Source organism: Cricetulus griseus, chromosome 6, assembly GCF_003668045.3.
Source record: "Cricetulus griseus strain 17A/GY chromosome 6, alternate assembly CriGri-PICRH-1.0, whole genome shotgun sequence".
Taxonomy (NCBI): domain Eukaryota; kingdom Metazoa; phylum Chordata; class Mammalia; order Rodentia; family Cricetidae; genus Cricetulus; species Cricetulus griseus.
Window position 1 is genome coordinate 12212777 of NC_048599.1, and position 17723 is coordinate 12230499.

Consider the following 17723-nt stretch of genomic DNA (forward strand, 5'->3'; position numbering starts at 1 on the left):
GGCTGGGCTAAGCAGGTTAAAGAGAAAGTTTCCCCAACCAGCAGAGACAAACTGAGCCCTGTTCCATGTCCCAGAAAATTCTCCCAGGGTTCCTGCTCTGCTTGCACAGAGAGGTTGGGCAGCCTACCAGCATTGCACGGCCAATCCAGCCAGCCTCTTAGCTGGGCATCCCAGACCCCAGACCCCATGCCAGGCACTTTACCTGCCTTGATTTCTTGACCCTCTTGGTAACTGTGTTCCAGGTACGGTTTCCAGGGTTTGAGTGAACGCTAGGTGTCCTACTCTCTTGGAATATTCCACCCAGTGAAGACACCATCCTCAAGCTGGGGTCAACCTAGTGGGAGTGACAGCCACCACAGGCTCTCTTCCCTGGTTCACAAAGGCTGTGGCAGAGCTGCCTCTGGGGTCTATGAGTGAGGACCCATCAGAGTCTAGAGGTCCCTACCTGGTGGGATCAACAATCTTGGAGAGACCAAAGGGACATCTTGGTATCTGAACGTGGAATCCAGGAGGGGAGGGCCAAGCCTCAAGTACTTCCCTCCCCCAACTTCTGGCCTGGCAGCGCCTCAAAAGAGTGAGAGTGTCAATTAGCCTTGGGAGACCAGACCACAAGCTCTGAAATAGAACCTCCTTAGCCCCAGCTGTCCACAGGCTGAGTCACTCTGGAATGTGGCCTGGGCTTGGATTGGCTTGGGGTCCAGTGCAGGGGAGCAGCTGGCTGCCTGAGGGGCTGGGAGCCCAGGCTCCAGCTTCCTGCCTTTGTCTGTGCCTTCTTGGGTTTCTCTGTGGGAAGAAGGGCATGGCCAGAAATAATACCTGGTCATTGCACCATCGCCACTGTAGGGTACAGCCTGCACAAAGAAGCCCCTCTGGCCCCAAAGATGGCCCAGGGACAATCATAGGTAGCAATTTCCTCATCTGTAAAGTGGGGGTACCACATGGAAACCCAGTGCTCCCATGGGGTTTCTCCATGTTGTGGGAGGAGCCACCAAGTGTCAGGGGAGGAACCACTAAGGTCTGGGCTCTGAACACCAGCTGCTACTTCCCAGCAAGGCAACACTGACCAGTGTTGTGGGCGGTAGCTCAAGTGGAGCCATTGCTCAGTAAAGGACACTCAGGCAGCTTCTGGGTCCTTCTCCCAGTTGCTCCTGGCTGCCAGGTGTCAGGTGATCTCCTAGACACCCCGTCCACCCTCATCAGATGGACAGTTATTCACAAGGCAGCTCTTCCCATTTTATAGACCAGGAAAATGAGGCAGAGAACAGCTAAGTCATAAGCTGGCAGGAAGTACAGCTGGGATTTGAAGTCAGAAGCACGGTGTCCAAGTCTGGGTGGTGGCCACTGGCCCTTCCGGTCTCCCTTGCACAACCTACTTCTCTGGGTCTTGATTCCAGGCTTGGGCCTGGGCTGGTAGGGGCAGGTGCACACTGGCTACTGACCTGTTCCTTTGCGTGACGGGAGAGTCTCCTAACCTGGGGCTTCAAAGCGACTGGGAAGGAAGACGGCCCCTGGCAGCTCTTAGAGACCCTTGGCAGCGGAGACATGCTGGCTGGTCTCCTCTGAGCCCAGAGAGGCCAGGCTTGCCAGTGACTCAGAAGTAGTGTAGTGCGGGAAGGCTGAGGGGCTGGAGAGAAAGCCACTTCCTGTGCCCCCTAGTCACCTCTGGGTCTGCTTCAGTCTTGTCCAGCGTTGACCATCCTGTCCTGCACACCTCTGGCCCCCACTCTTTAGGGACAGCTTGATGGAAATGCGGAGGGCAGAGGGAGAAGGGTGGGGGAGGCCTGTGCTCTCCTGAATTGCCGGATGTGAACCAAAGGCCCTCACTCTGGGTGTGGGGGAGCTGATGCCAGGCCTTCCCTCTTGGACAGTCACCGGAATCTCCTGGCCCCACCCTCCCTCCTCGCCCCTCTCTACTGCTGCCCTACATAAAAAACAGATCACCGAGAGACTCCTGCTTCAACCCCTCCACGGGATCCTCAATATGTTTGGCGTAGAAGCCGGACTCTCCTTGACCTTCAGGCTCTCAAGGTCTTCAAGGTCATCTCTAACGTCCTCACTTACACAGGATCTCTACATTCTCCATGTGGGCCTCGTAGCTCTTGAAAACCCCACCCAGCATGCTGCCATCCCAGGGCCCTTGCACTTGCCATTCCCTCCTTCCAGAGTCTTCTCACCCTTCAGACCCTTCCCTGGGGGCTTCCTCCCTCCCTCATCATCTTCCCACCATCTCCCACTGTCCTAGTCATTGCTCTATGCTTGTTATTTGATGGGATGTAATTCACATATCATAAAATCCACCACTTAAAACTGTAACTCAAGGGTTTTAGTAAACTCAGGGAACTGGACAGCCATCATCCCTAATTCCAGAACATTTCTCCCCAAACAGAACCCCTGTTGGCAGCCATTCTCCATCCTTGTTCCCCAGGCTACCTCTCATCTATGCTCACCCTAGTGGCTCTCCCGACTCTTGGGTCTGGCTTCTACTTAGCACTGTGTCTATAAGGTTCATCACTGCTTCGTTCTTTCTTCAAGGCTGAATAATATTCCGCAGCATGGGCATACTGCATTTGTTGTTTCTGCTCCGTGACTGTCATGAGCAATGCTGCTGTGAGCGGCAGTGTGCCTGCTTATGTGCGAACATGTTTCTATTTCTCAGGGATAAATCGCTTCATCGTGTAGTATGCTTAACCATTAAGGAACTTCCAGTTTCTAAAACAGCTGCAACCATGTACATCTCTGTGTTCCAATTTCTTATTACTTATTTATTTTTGTTTTTTTCAAGACAGGATTTCTCTGTATAGCTCTGACTGTCCTGGAACTCACTCTGTAGACCAGGCTGACCTCCAACTCACAGAGATCCACCTGCCTCTGCCTCCTGAGTGCTGGGATTAAAGGGGTGCACCAACACCACCTAGTGTGTTCCAGTTTCTACACATCCTTGCAAACCCTTGTTTTCCTTTAAACTTAAAAAAAAAAAAAAGCTGCACCCATTAGAGTGGGTACAGAATACTGCCCTATGATTGTGTTTGCCTAGTGCCCAGCTGGGTCATTTGGTGTCTTCTTTGGGGAAAACCCCATTCAAATCCTTTGCACATTTTAGTAGTTGTTAGTTTTTGAAACAGAGTCTTCATCAAAGCTGATCTCAAACTCATGATTCTCCTGCCTCAGTCTTTTGAACGCTGGGATTCCAGGCCTGGACACCATGTCTGTCTGGCTCTTTTTTTTCAAGACAGGGTTTCTCTGTGTAGTTTTGGATCCTGACCAGGCTGGTCTCAGAACTCACAGAGTCTGGCTCATTGATATATATATATATATATATATATATATATATATATATATATATGTAGTGTTGGGAATTAAATCTACAGCTTTGTGAATGACAGGCATACAATGCACCACTGCAGGCTGGCCTTGAACTCACAGAGGTCTGCCTGCCTCTGCCTCCTGAGTGCTGGGACTAAAGGTGTGTGCCACCACTGCCTCGGCTTCAGGTCACGCATTTTTAAACTAGGCTGTTCTCTGTGGCTGAACTGTGTCTCTCTTGTTCACTCCCTAATGGGCTTGGGGCCATCTGTCCTGTTCTCTGCTCTATCTCCAGTATCCAGGTTAATGTCTGCCTTGTAGTTATTGTTTGGTGAGTGAGTGAATGAACCGTGAGAGGAGAGTTATGACGATTCACTCATTCATTCATTCATTGGCTTTCATTCACTGGCTAAGTCACTGTCAGTTATTCATTCATACATTGGTCACTCACTCATTCATTCAGTCAGTCATTTATGTACTCAGTTAATCCTTTATTCATTCACTCATTTCTTCACTCACTCATTTTTCTATTCATACACTTGTCACTCACTTATTCACTCACTCAGCCACTCATTTCTTCACTTTCATTCACTGTCAGCTATTCAATCATACACTGGCCACTCACTTATTCATTCACTCACTCATTCACTGCACTCCTGTGGTTCTGATGACTCTCCGGCTGAGACAGGGAGCTCCCAGAGGCTTCCTCAGCTCACAGTTCCTCCCATTGGAGTTGGCAGATGAGATTTAACTTCCTATAGAAGCTGAGCACAGGCACTATGAGTCTATGTGGTAGTTAGTTATTGTAGTATTTCAAGACACTGTGCAGACAGGGACTCAGGAGTCTCTGTCCTCCACGTGGACTGTCTGCATAGTGTCTTTTGCTTTTTAAGGGAATCCATCCACAGAGACTGACCCTTATATTCCTTTCCTGATTTGGATCTCTTTGCCTGGAGAAGCCCCATTTCCCCATCAGGACTGACCCATTATAAAGAAAGCTTGTTTTGAAGTCTGTTCCTTGGGGCTGGAGAGATGGCTTACCTGTTACAGTGCTTGCTGTTCTTTCAGAAGGCCTGGTACAATTACCAGCATCCGTGCTGGACTGCTCAGACTCTATACACACACACACACACACACACACACACACCTGCCAAGGAGGGGTCAAACGCAGTGTGGCCACCATGGGTTGTGGTAGGATCCTGCAAATACCTTAGATTGTTCCTTTCCCAGGGAACCCTGACCTTGAATAGTACAGACATAACCTTGTGAGAAGGTGTGGCAGCCTGCATCTTTGCCTTCCCCCAGGCCATACATAGAGGGCTGCCAGGTTGGGATCCACAGAGGGGAGTAATGAAGCTTGTGTCCTTGTCAGCTTGTCACGGATACTGCTCTCTTCCTGTGGGCAGGAGGGGCAATGTGAGATGACCCAAGCCCAGACCGGCTCAGAGAACTCTGCCCTTCTGCTGGGTTCTGGAAGCTTCCTTCCACAGGGAGTCACCTATGCAGTAGACCCTGCCTGGCCCCCAGGCTCCACCCTTACCCTGTGTTTATTCTCTATTCAGAGGCTCATGGGTCTATAGAACTTGGCTGCACCAGCCATCCTCAGTGCAGACCCTCTCAGGACCCCACCCACTCAGAGACAAAGCCACAGTCCATAGGGTCTCATCCAGAACCTCTCTGGCTCTGGCTACATGCTTGTCCTTACTCTGTTGGCCCACCTACACCCACCCCCATATGGTTCTTTGTGCCCATAGCACCAATCCCAGGGCCTTTATTCTTGCTGTTCTTCTTGCTGGAAATCTTTTCTCTCAGGAGAAAGACCTCCAGTTGTCTGTTCAGTGCCTCCTCTGACTTCCCCATGGCCTCTACTCTCTGGCCCCTCTCTTGCTTTATCACATGGTGCTAAGTGCTGTTGTTTCTGCAGGCGACCTGGCGAGCCTCCCTTGGACCTGGGCAGCATCCCCTGGCTGGGCCATGCCTTGGAGTTTGGGAGAGATGCTGCCAGCTTCCTGACCAGGATGAAGGAGAAGCATGGTGACATATTTACTGTGAGTATCGTATCTCTAGGAGGGAAGGGTGAGTGACTGGCTCATCACTGGGGCCACCAACTCCTTCAACATCTACCCATGCACTGATCCAGCCATCTGTTACCCATCCAGGGAGGCTGACTGTCTGTCTGTCTGTCCAACTGTACATAGCATGTATCACTCACCAGCAGAGCACTGTGCTCTAAGGGTGTCTGGAAACAGGCACACCCAGGGCTTACATATTTAAGGTGATTCTCAATGCAATCAGATTGGGAATTAAGATTAAATATTACATTTCCACACTTCCACTTATCCACCTGTCTTTCTGTATACTCAGTATGTCTGTCTGTCATCTCTTATCTATCCATCTATCTATCCTATCTTTTTAAGATTAATTTTTATTTATATATACCTCTCTCTTTGTGTGTGTGTGTGTGTGTGTGTGTGTGTGTGTGTGTGTGTGTGTGTGTGTGTGTGTGTGTATGACATCTGTTCTAGTGACTGCAAAGGCCAGAGAGAAAACTGTCAGATCCCCTGGAGCTGGAGTTACACCATGTGGGTGCTGGGAGCTGAAAGCTCAGATCCTCTGGAAGGTTAACCAGTGCTCTTAGCCATTCTCCAGCCACTGTTTACCTATCAAAATTCATCCAGCATTCTTCCACTCATTCACCAGCATCCACCCAGTTTCCATCTCTAGATTCCATTTCCACTGATTTCCCTCCATTTATCTCCATCAACCACACCCTGCCCAGTGCTCACTGTCTATCCATTCAGCACCTGATTCTGCTCAACTCTCTGCAATGCACTTTGTATTTTATCCATCCATCCACTCACCTACCTATCCACCCACCCAACTATCCATCCACCTACCTGTTCACTCATCCACCTATCCATGCAGCCACCCACTTACCCACCCAGCATTCCACCCACCCACCCATCCACCCATCCATCCATCCATCCATCCACGCATCCATCCACCCATGCATCCATCCACCCATACATCCATGCATCCATCCATCCATCCATCCATCCATCTACCCACCACCCATCCACTCATTCATTATCTGTCTGTCTTTTCAGCTCCTTCAAGCACCCTCATTCTCGAATGTGTCCAGCTCTTGGCCCTCCAGCATTCATCTTTCAAGCCTTTGTTTGATCTACTTAGCATCTTGTCACCCATATCCCCAACATTCTAACATGCATCCATCCACCTAACAAATTAATTGATCTGTCCTGTCCTCCGCCTGACACTCTCAACATAACATCCTCTATCTTTCCTTCCTGTCTTCCTCTACCCATTCATTTTCTTCCGTTTATTTCTCCTTCCTCTATTTATGTACCCACCCAGTCACTAGCATTTTCCCGCCCACTTACCCACCTTTCCGTTCATCTACTCACTATCTATCCTCAGTTAGTCTGCTAGCATTTACCCAGTAATGTCCATCCATCCCCCCACCCCTCCCCGTTCTGTGGTACTGTGGCCTGAACTCAGGACCTCTTGCATGCTAGGCAGATACCATACCATTTTTCATTTCCATACCCCAGCCCCATCTCTGTCTTCATTTGGAGCAGGGTCTTACTATTGCCTGGGTTGGCCTTGAACTCACTCTAATCCAGACAGACCTTGAACTTGGGATCCTCCTGCCTCAGCTTCTTGAGTAGACGTGATTATGGGCCTGGATACAGCCTTTGATTTTAGAAGGCTTTGGGTGGTCTTAGCCCTGCTACTTTCCAACATGGAGACCTTGGGCGTGGTGTCCTTTCGCCCAGCCTAGATGGGTGAGTGGCAGTCCCTAGCTCACAGAATTGATGGGATAATCAACAATGCTGCTGTCCCGTGCCCGTTGGGCCAGTGCTTGCCTACAGATGGCTGAATGCAGGGCGCTGCCCTCCTTCCCATCCACCCACCCCTCCTACAGGTGCTGGTGGGTGGCAGATATGTCACTGTCCTCCTGGACCCTCACTCCTATGATACGGTGGTGTGGGAGCCACGTACACGGCTGGACTTCCACCCCTACGCCATCTTCCTCATGGAGAGGATTTTTGATCTGCAGCTTCCAAATTTTAACCCCAGCGAGGAGAAGGCCAAGATGAAGCCGTGAGTACAGAGACAGGCCTGTGGGTGGGCCTGGGCTGGGGCTGCAACCCCACATCCCAGGTGGGTTGTGTTTGGCCCTTGTCTTAGTCATGGTTTCTATTGGTGTGTTGAAACACCATGACCAAAGCAGCTTGGGAGAGGAAAGGGTTTATTTGGCTTACATTTCCATATCATAGTCTCCATATCATAGTTCATCACTGAGGGAAGTTAGGACAGGAACTCAAACCGGGCAAGAACCTGGAGACGGGTTGATGGAGAGGTGCTGCTTACTGGCTTGCTCTCCAAACCTGTTTTCTTATAGAACCCAGGACCACCAGCCCATGGATGGCCCCACCACAATGGGATGGGCCCTCCCCCATCAATCACTAATTAAGAAAATATCCTATAGACTTGCCTACAGCCAGATCTTATGGAGGCATTTTCTCAATTGAGATTCCCTCCTCTCAAATAACACTAGCCTGTGTCAAGTTGACATAAGACTAGCCAGTACATCCCTGAAGCCACTGTTCAGGAGAGTTGGTTAAAAAGCAAACGCATTGGAATCACTGGTCCTGTTGCCACCACTAGGTTCCACAGGTGGCACCGTCCTAGACACTCCTCGAGGCACTCACTGGCAATTGTGGCTTAGATGGAGCTTTAATGTAGACAGAGCACCTCTCACCCTTGGCTCTGAGCAGCAGCTCCCCAGACTGTGCTCGGCATGAAGGTGGCCCCCAATATACCCCTCATTCTTGCCACATGTTCCTCTAGACTGTGTCACTCAGGTCCACACGAGGAGACCAGGTCTTTCTTTTTCTCATCTGAAATTGTTGTAGCTGCAGCCCACAGAGAAGGAGCTGGCTAGGTCCTTCCTAGGCCCTCCTTGTCCAGAAGCCTGGGGGAAGCCCATGGGTCCCTTGTCCACGTTTGTGCACCAGGCAAGGACAGACTGCCCTGGCCAAGAGCTCATAACATGGAGTGGGGCCGACTAGGGTTCAGCCCCAGTTGTACCCCTCACTGGCTGTGTGGCCTTATCATGATGCTGCCCTTCAAGCCTGAGTTTCTCCACTGTAAGTGTCTTGGTAGCGACTGTCATACCTTTGACATGGTCTTTTTTTCTGAGTACATTAAGGGGCGAGTAGCTAACTTCTGTTTCTGGTCTCAGGATGCTGATGCACAGAGACCTGCAGGCGCTCACAGAAGCCATGTTCACCAACCTCCGGACAGTACTGCTGGGTGACTCTACAGAGGCAGCCGGTGGCTGGCAGGAGACAGGCCTCCTCGATTTTGCCTACAGCTCCCTACTGAGGTGAGCCCACAACCTTGTCATGGCCAAGGGAACTAGGGTACACTGTAGGTGAGGACACTGTAGGCGATGCTCGAAGCAGAGTGTAGGAGGGGGATGGTTCAGGTGAGACCCCAAACTCACCTCACATGACTTGAGCTGTAAAGCAGACACTAGCTGTGAAAGGGCCCCAGGTGTTCCCCGGAGCAGGCGTCCACAGAGCATCTGTGCTGGGGTTTAGACTCCAGCTTTCAGAGGCCAGCAGAGAGGATGCCTGGGGGACCAGAGAGCTTGTCCTGAGGCCAGACTTCATGACTGTGGTAAAAACAGTACAGCCAAGTGCAAATCCGTCAGCTGTGCTGGGTCCTCAATGGTGCCATGGGACACAGCAGGGGACATAGCAAATGGGTTCCTTATGCCTGAGAAGGCAAAAGATCCAGAGATAGGACATCAGGGGGGTGCTTTTAGTCTCAATGATGAGGTCTAACTGTGGGGCTGAGGGGTGCCTGCTGTACCAAGACCCTAGTGAGGAAACAGCAAGTGCAAAGATCCTGGGGTGGGAAGAAGGTGGGTGAAAGGTCCGTATGGCTAGAGCAAAGGGGCAAGTGGCAGAGGGGAGAACAGGTGGAGAAGTCTGCCGAAGCCGGTCTCACAGCCTGGAGGAAGACTTTGGAATGTAGGCTTAGCTGGGTGCCAGTGGTGATGCCTTAGGAGCTTACAAAGGGCCCCCGGTGCAATCTCATTTAAAGCTTTATGCTCCTCATGGACCCCAGACTGCTGTCTGGGAGGCAAGCACGGGACTGATCCAGACCCCTGAACATGGATGTCAATGAGGAGGCCTCCACACCCTAGGGGGTCCCTGGTAGTGGATCAGTATTTTTTCCCTGGTGTAAGAAGGGACTTTGAGAACCCATCCCACGTGAAGGGATGCTCTCTCGGCCTGGACACATGGGGGAGGGCCTAGGCCCAGCCCAGGATGATGTGGAGGACTTTGCGGAGCCCCTGTTGAGGGCCCCACCCTGCCTGTGGAGTGGAGGGTGGATGGGGTGGGGGGCAGGTGGGGGAGTTGGGAGGGAAGGTTGGGGGGAGGGGAGGAAAAGGGAGAAGGGATTGACATGTGAAGCAACCTTGTTCCTAATTTGAACTAATAAAAATAAATAAATAAATAAATAAATAAATAAATAAATAAGCCTTGTGCTCTTATGTAGGGGACATCCATAGGTAAGAACCAGGCAGAGGGACCCATTAGGACGTGTGTAGTCTCATAGGTGAGTTGCAGTGGTGCCTGTACTTGGGGGAGGGTAAGAATGCACAGTTACAGGGCATACTGAAGGCTTTTAACAGGTAGGGAAGGGCTGAGGGACTGGGTAACTCAATGGTTAGTAGCACCGTTAAAAAAAAAAAAAAAAAGATATTGTAACTATCCCCAGAAGTTCAGAGCCACGCATGTGCATTTCTGAAAAAAGGCAACTGTTGTTGACACGTACACATGTGTACACACAGGTGACATCAGGTCTGTGTCGACTGGATGGGTAAACTCACTTCATGTTCCATACGGTGGTAATTTACAGACCCTACTTGTTAGATGGGGAAACTGAGACCTGGGGACTCACCTAGAGTCCCCATCCCGGTCATGGGTGGCTGCTCTCAGCCACACCTTCACCGGGACACTCTACTGGCCTATCTGTGTGCTGTTGGCTTCCCTGTCCTTCGAGATGAAGACCTGATCTAGAGACAGCTGAATCGTGTCCCTGACTGTTTATGGTGCCGAGTGCCACCTAGTGGCCTTCTGGAACCACTTACGTTTATAGGGAAGCTGACTTAAGTTCTGGGTTTTGTCTCCCCACATCTACCCAGAGTATAGCACGGGGAGGAAGAGAAACTTCCAGGCTGAGGCTGAGGTAAGGAGAAGGTTGAGCTTGGTCTCTGACCTCTCGCTGTTCCTAGAAGGAAGTGGGTTTCTTGTTAGCCTAGAGGAAAGAGAAGGTATGAGTCTCCTGCCCTGAGGGCTTGTCTCCAGGAACACAGACTCTAACCTGGCCTGGAAAGGAACGGTGTGTGCACAGAGGATGTGGTGGTGGCTTGGATAGCTCTTGTCAGACAGACTTGTGATAGACTTTCACCAGAGTTCTCAGGAGTGTGTTCTGTTTATCTACCCATCTTTCTATCATCCTGCCACCCACAGCCATCCATTCGCTCACCCATTCAACTATCCTGTCCATCCATCTATTCACCACCCGTCCATCCACTCATCCCTCTATATCCACCCACCCACCCTCTCACATCCATCAACCTACCCCCCCCCCAACCCAACATTCATTGCAGGCCTACTGCAGGGTGGGGACTAGGCATGGTTCTCTCTATTTCACCCTCCCTCATTCTGGTTTCCCTCATCTTCCTGCTTGGAAAATCCTCTTCTGGAGACCCATGACTGGGGGAGTTCAAGAAGGAGGCGTGGTATTCTGTTTTATTCAGTTGTGGTGGTAAAACACTCTGACTCGAAGCAACTTGGGGAAGAAAGGATTTATTTCATCTTACATTTCCAGGTCACAGCTCAACACTGAGGGAAATCAGGGCAGGGGTTAAAGACAGACAGGAACCTGAGGCAGGGCCGGGACTAAAGACGGGAACCTGACTTGTTGCTGTCACCCCCAGAGCCGGCTACCTGACCCTCTATGGAGTGGAGGCCTTGCCACGCACCCATGAAAGCCAAGCCCAGGACCGTGTCCACTCGGCTGACGTCTTCACCACCTTCCGCCAGCTGGATCTGTTGCTCCCCAAACTGGCTCGAGGCTCCTTGTCAACGGGTAGGCACCATGACCACAGCAACTCTGATGAAGGAAAAACACTGGGGTAGCTGACATTTTCAGAGGGTTAGTCCATTGTCATCATGGTGCGACATGGCAGCATGCAGGCAGACATGGTGCTGGAGAAGTAGCTCAGAGTCCTACATCTTGACTCGCAGGCAACAGGAAGCGGCCTAGCTCACTGGGTGTGGCTTGAGCATATGTGAGATCTTTAACCTGTCTCCAATAAGACCACACCTACTCCAACAAGGCCGCACCTCCACATAGGGCCACTCCCTTTGAGAGCCATTTTCTTTCAAATCACTACAGGCCCCATGCACAGACCAGATGGTATTTCCCTCAAGAAGCAGCAAGAGCCAGGCTTGGTGGCGCATTGCTTTAATCCCAGCACTTGGGAGGCAGAGGCAAGCAGTTGTCTATGAGTTCGAGGCCAGCCTGGTCTACATTATGTAGCTGAGGCTACATAATGAGATCCTGTCTCAAATAACCAAAAATTAAAATAATTAATTAACATAAAAGAATCAGTAAAATCCCTTCTGTGATAAATTATCCAGGGAAAACACTTTAAAAATAGGAGATAGATAGATAGATAGATAGATAGATAGATAGATAGATGCTCTTGGTTTCAAAGGTTTCAATCCACAGCCACATGGCTCTATTGCTGCTGGCCTGTGGTGTGACTGAACATGACCAGGTCAGGAGCACAGGAGAAGGCCGCTTGCTTCATGGTAGCCAGGAAGTGGAGGAAGCTGCTCTTGGGGAAAAGGCACACTCTTCAAAGACACATCCCCATGACCTGCTGTCTCGTGGTCCCCACTCGCACTAGCCCTTTGTAGCAGTAAACTGCTGGGCATTAACCCATCCATGAGCCCTGGAGTGTCCTCACACTCCAGCTCCTTCTCCATAATGGCGCCAGAAGGGGACCAAACCTTCAGGACATGAGCCTGTTGGGGACACATTTCATATCCAAACCATGGTGGTCCATTTGGATTCAGAGCTCTTGAGGAGACCAGGCCAAGTGCACATTTGATGGGAGCCATGGGGAGGCCGGGAGGAGCCACATGTTCTGGAATCTCTGGCGGCTTTGGGATAGCTGCTTCTCTCTGTCCCTGCTCCGGAGGCACAGCACAGCAGAAGAGAGGGGAGAAGACAGACTCTGGGCCCCACCTCCCCATGTCTGTGGGATCTCACTGTGTCAGATGGGAAGGACGGAGCCATCTTAGAAGGTGGCAGTTAGGGCTGGCTGAGGTGGTAGCAGCATTGCTCACCGAGGACTTTGTTCTGAGTGTCAACCAGGCTCAGTGGGCTCACATCTTAGCTACAGCTTAGTTTTCTTGTTTTTTGTTTGTTTGTTGTTTTTGCGAGACAGGGTTTCTCTGCATAGCCCTGGCTGTCCTGGAACTTGTTCTGTAGATCCACCTGCCTCTGCCTCTCAGATGCTGGGATTAAAGGCGTGTGCCACCACCTGGCACATCTTAGTATTTTTTTACATATGTTTTCTTTCTGCTTCATTTTGCTTTTTTGAAACAGGGTCTCTCAGTAGACCAGGCTGGTCTTAAATTAGTATCATTCTACCTCAGCCTCCCAAGTGCTAGGATTACAGGTGTGCACAGCCATGGAGCAATTCACATGGCTACCCAGAGGATGAGATATCTGCCAAGCCTTAGGGCCACCCCCTGTCTTTCTGTTGGTTTCTGGGTAGATGGTGGTAGCTTTCTGTTGTCACTCGCCTCTTGTCACAGCTTTGTCAGAATGCAGTCATTGGTCTTCAAATTATTGTCAACCTGGAGGGCAGAAAAGGGCATCGGTGTCCTGCTCATCTCCCCGCCTACCATGCTGAGGCATGGTTTGGCCTCTCTGGCCTCTGCTTGCCATTTCTGGAAGCTGTCCACACAATCGTCTTTATAGAGATTATTCATTGTCTAACACAGTCCCTGCGGGCTGACGTCACAGAGCCCCCTTTGCAGACAATAAACCTGAGGCTCACACAGATGAAGTCACTAGTTATAGATCAGCAGGTGGGTGACAGAGGAGGCAACATGCATTGCAAAATCTGGCATGTTGAACATGTGTCCCACCGGGTGGTGGTGGCGCTCGCCTTTAATCCCAGCACTCTCGAGGCAGAGGCAGGCGGATTTCTGTGAGTTCAAGACCAACCTGGTCTACAAGAGCTGGTTCCAGGACAGCCTCCAAAGCCACAGAGAAACCCTGTCTCGAAACCACCCTCCTACCCCACCCCCACCCCCAAGAAACAAAAACAAACAAAAAAACATGTGTCCCATACCGGTACCAGCTGCTTGTTTCTTCATTGTCCCTCCCTGTACGGGAGCCCAGTGATGCACAGGACACATCCATGAAAGGTTACGTTTCTCAGTGTGAGCAGCAGGTGGCAGTGTTGGTCAGTTGCCCTCAGGTGGAATCAATCAGTTCACTGACCTTGTGAAGACCAACTGGGCAAAGCCCACCAAAATATCAAATGTAGATCTTTTTCTTCCATGCTCCCTCTCCCAGAAATACTCACACATGGTGGTGGTACTCAGGGCTACGCTGCCTGTGGCAGCAGGAGTTAGGACTCACCTGGGACAGAGTAGGGGCTGATTAAATAGCGAGGCGTCATATGAGAGCAGCCCCCACTCTGTGAAGCAGAAGGGGATGAAACCCATGGTGGCCGAGGTGCAGAACGTTGGCCTGAACCGCCCACCTCCATCTGGGTGTGGTGGTGGCGTGTTTGGACTTCGCCTTTGAGGAGTTAGATGAGGCAGGGAGAATGAAATTTACAGCACACCGACGTGAACTCTTAGGTCGCTGCCACTCCTCCCTTCCTCCTCCTAAAATAAAAGAGAATATGTACATATATATTGCCTTCTCTCAGTGTTCTCTGCATATATGTGAAGTTCTCCATCTTTTCAAGTATATGTGGGAACTCACTACGTAGCCCAGGCTAGTCTCAAACTGGCGATTGTCTTGCCTCTGCCTCCCAAGTGCTCCAGACGTGTGCCACCACACCCAAGAAGAGGCATTCACAGAGTCAGTGTGATGAAGACTTACTTGCCTGCGTTGACGTACCAGGCACTCATAGCCTACCTCCGCCAGCCCATCTCTGATTGGTGCTTCCCAGATCCCTAGGGTCCAGAGGGGTGTCCGGAGAAGATACTTGAGCAGACAAGGCTGAAGGCCCTGCTCTGTGGATAAGGAGGTGACTGAGTCCTAGAGATGACCCAGGCCTCAGTCAGACCCACACAACACAGGCTTCTGCGTCTCCCATCTCTGGGCCACCTCCTCTGCTCTCAGAACTGTCCTAGGCACAGGGACGGACAAGGCCAAGCATCCTGAGCTGCTTTTCAGGTGTTATAAACACCGGGGCTGGGAAGGTGGCTCAGTGGGTGAAGTGTATGATGTCAGAGGATGAGGACCCAGCGCCTAAGTAAGGTTCAGTGTGGTGGCATGTGCTCTAACCCTGGCCCCAAAAATAAGGTGGAAAGCAATAGAGAAGTGGTTTTTGTTTTTTGGGTTTTTTTTTTTGGTTTTTTTAGACAGGGTTTCTCTGTGGCTTTGGAGGCTGTCCTGGAACTAGCTCTTGTAGACCAGGCTGGTCTTGAACTCACAGAGATCTGCCTGCCTCTGCCTCCCAAGTGCTGGGATTAAAGGCGTGCGCCACCAACGCCCGGTGAGAAGTGGTTTTAAACCTGTGGGTCCTGACCCCTTTGTGTCAAATGACCTTTTCACAGGGGTTGCTTAAGACCACTGGGAAACATAGATGTTTACGTTACGATTCATAACAGTAGCAAAATTACAGTTATGAATTGGCAATGGGCAATTGTATGGCTGGGGTCACCACAGCATGAGGAAGTGTATTAAAGGGTCACAGCGGTAGGAAGGCTGAGAACCACTGCCCTAGAGGAAGACTCCCAACATCAATCTCTGGTCTCCACATGCACACAGGTGTGAGTGCGCCGCATACCATGTGCACATGTACACACACACACACACACACACACACACACGCATACACGTGCACACACACATGAACACACACACACACACACGCACATATGTGCACACGTGTGCACACACACATGAACACACACAGATACACACACACACACACACACACGCACACGCACACATGCACACACAGATACACACACATGCGCACACAGATATTCACACACGTGCACACACACAGATACACATGTGCACACACACTGCACATGCACATGCACACGCACACATGCACACACAGAGATACACACAGACACACAGACACACAGATATACACACACATGCATACACACACGCACACACATACACACACAGAGATACATACATGCACACATACAGATACACACACATGCATACACACACACACACACACGCATACACACACACACACATGCATACACACACACACACACACACACACACACACACACACACACACACCACTGCACACGAGAGACTGAAATTATAAGGTTGGGCCTCGGGGACTTTGGAGATATCAGGAGCATTGCTGGGAGTGATGTTGTCACCTCCCACGTCCCTTGGTAATTTTTTAAAAACTCCCCCCATGCTGGTCTCACCTGGGGATTTGCACAGTCAGCCTGGCTGGGCTCTCAGGATATTGGGAGCTCAGAATCCAACACAGTGGGAGACACAGGAAAGTTTTGTGCTTCAGCTGAGCCCAGGGGCTCCCTGCTTTAAATCTGGTTGAGCCCGTTGTCTGAAAATGTTGCCAACTGACTTCAAAAACAGCAAGGCCAGGCTGGGAGATGGCTCAGTCCACACAGTGCTGACCACACAGACATGGGGACTTTTCCGATCCCAGAGCCCACGTAAAAGCGGGATGTGGCAGCATGCCTATCGTCCCAGCACTGGGTTTACTGCTTTTGAAATCAGTTGGCACTTTTTTGGTGGGATCCCCTGGGGCTTACTGGCCAGTCAGTACACCAAACCCACAAGCTCCAGGTTCAGTGACACAGGCAGTGTCTCTGGAAGAAGGTGGAGCGTGACGGGTACTGAGCTTCAGCTTCCATGTAAGCATGACACATGTCCCCTCCACACGTGCACACTAGTAAGCCTATGCAAGCATGCCCCCCTAAACATGTTCACACTCATAAGCCTGTGTTTAGCCACGAATTCCACCCTCACAAGCTCCTGGGACTTGAGGCTGCCAGGTCTCAGTCTATTGGGCAGGTCACCTGACGTATAGTGAGAGAGCTTCTAGAAATCCCAGGTGGTGCCCAGTTCCCCAGGGATAACTCTGGAGACCAGTGAACCTCATGCCTGTGTGTATGTTATAAGGTGGGGTGCAGAGATGAGACTAGTTCCCTGAAAAGGATTGCCAGGCAATGGCACCCTGGTATAAATGGGCAACCACTGTGGTTGTATTAGATGGGACAGGTCACTGTACTGTTAGACCCCCCGGAAAACTCAGGTATCCGGGGTCCCAGGCCACAACCGCCCGGTCACCCCAATCACCAGGCGGAATCGAAAGCTTGATGCAAACTGCACGAGGCTTTATTATAATTGTTTAACGAGCTAACCCCATGTTAGCTCGGGTCTTTCATCTACCCGCCATGGCGGATGGCTAGAAAAGACAGCTCGAAGCATCTGCATAGAGATCTTATAGGGCAGCGTAAGGGGAGTGTCTAGGGGTATGCACAGGCTCAGGATTGGTGTGCCTCCAGGCTTGGAGGGCTTGCCCTGTGTTGATTGGTCAACTGGTTGTTATGGCCCAGAGGCCCTCCCAGGGTGGTTGCTATGCTCTGCCCATTATTGCTGTGTGCTTGTCTGTAAAGCACACCCAGAGCTGTAAAGCATAGCACCACCAGCTAACTTCTGATTGGTTCCTTGTCACAAGGCAGGCATCTGACCTCTTAGTGACCAAGGCAAGGTCAGACAAGCATGTGTTCGGCTGTTATGGCTGCCGAAATGGGGAGCTGGTCCCTTCACCTTCAGCTATTCTGGGGTGATTTTATGGCCTGTGCTAGCTTCAATGTCAATGTTATGAATGTGAGAAGGAGGCTAGGGTGCAACTCGGTGTGTGCAAGGGCCTGAGTTCCATCCCTGCAACGGGAACTACAAACAGATAGACAGACAGACAGACAGACACACACACACACACACACACACACACACACACACAGAGAGAGAGAGAGAGAGAGAGAGAGAGAGAGAGAGAGAGAGAGAGAGAGAGTTTCCACAAGAGCTCTGGGCCACTGGCT

At 50.9% G+C, this 17723-nt stretch overlaps 1 protein-coding gene across 1 annotated transcript in view; it reads left to right on the plus strand.

Annotated features, from left to right (window-relative positions):
- Positions 1-1432: 1432 nt before the first annotated feature.
- Ptgis (prostaglandin I2 synthase) overlaps positions 1433-17723 on the plus strand; it is a 29220-nt gene continuing 12929 nt past the window's right edge. The window contains exons 1-5 of the mRNA XM_027423361.2: positions 1433-2037; positions 5228-5351; positions 7250-7428; positions 8573-8716; positions 11348-11499. Coding sequence (XP_027279162.1) covers positions 1844-2037; positions 5228-5351; positions 7250-7428; positions 8573-8716; positions 11348-11499 — 793 coding nt within the window. The 5' untranslated portion in view covers positions 1433-1843. The remainder of the gene's footprint in view (positions 2038-5227; positions 5352-7249; positions 7429-8572; positions 8717-11347; positions 11500-17723) is intronic.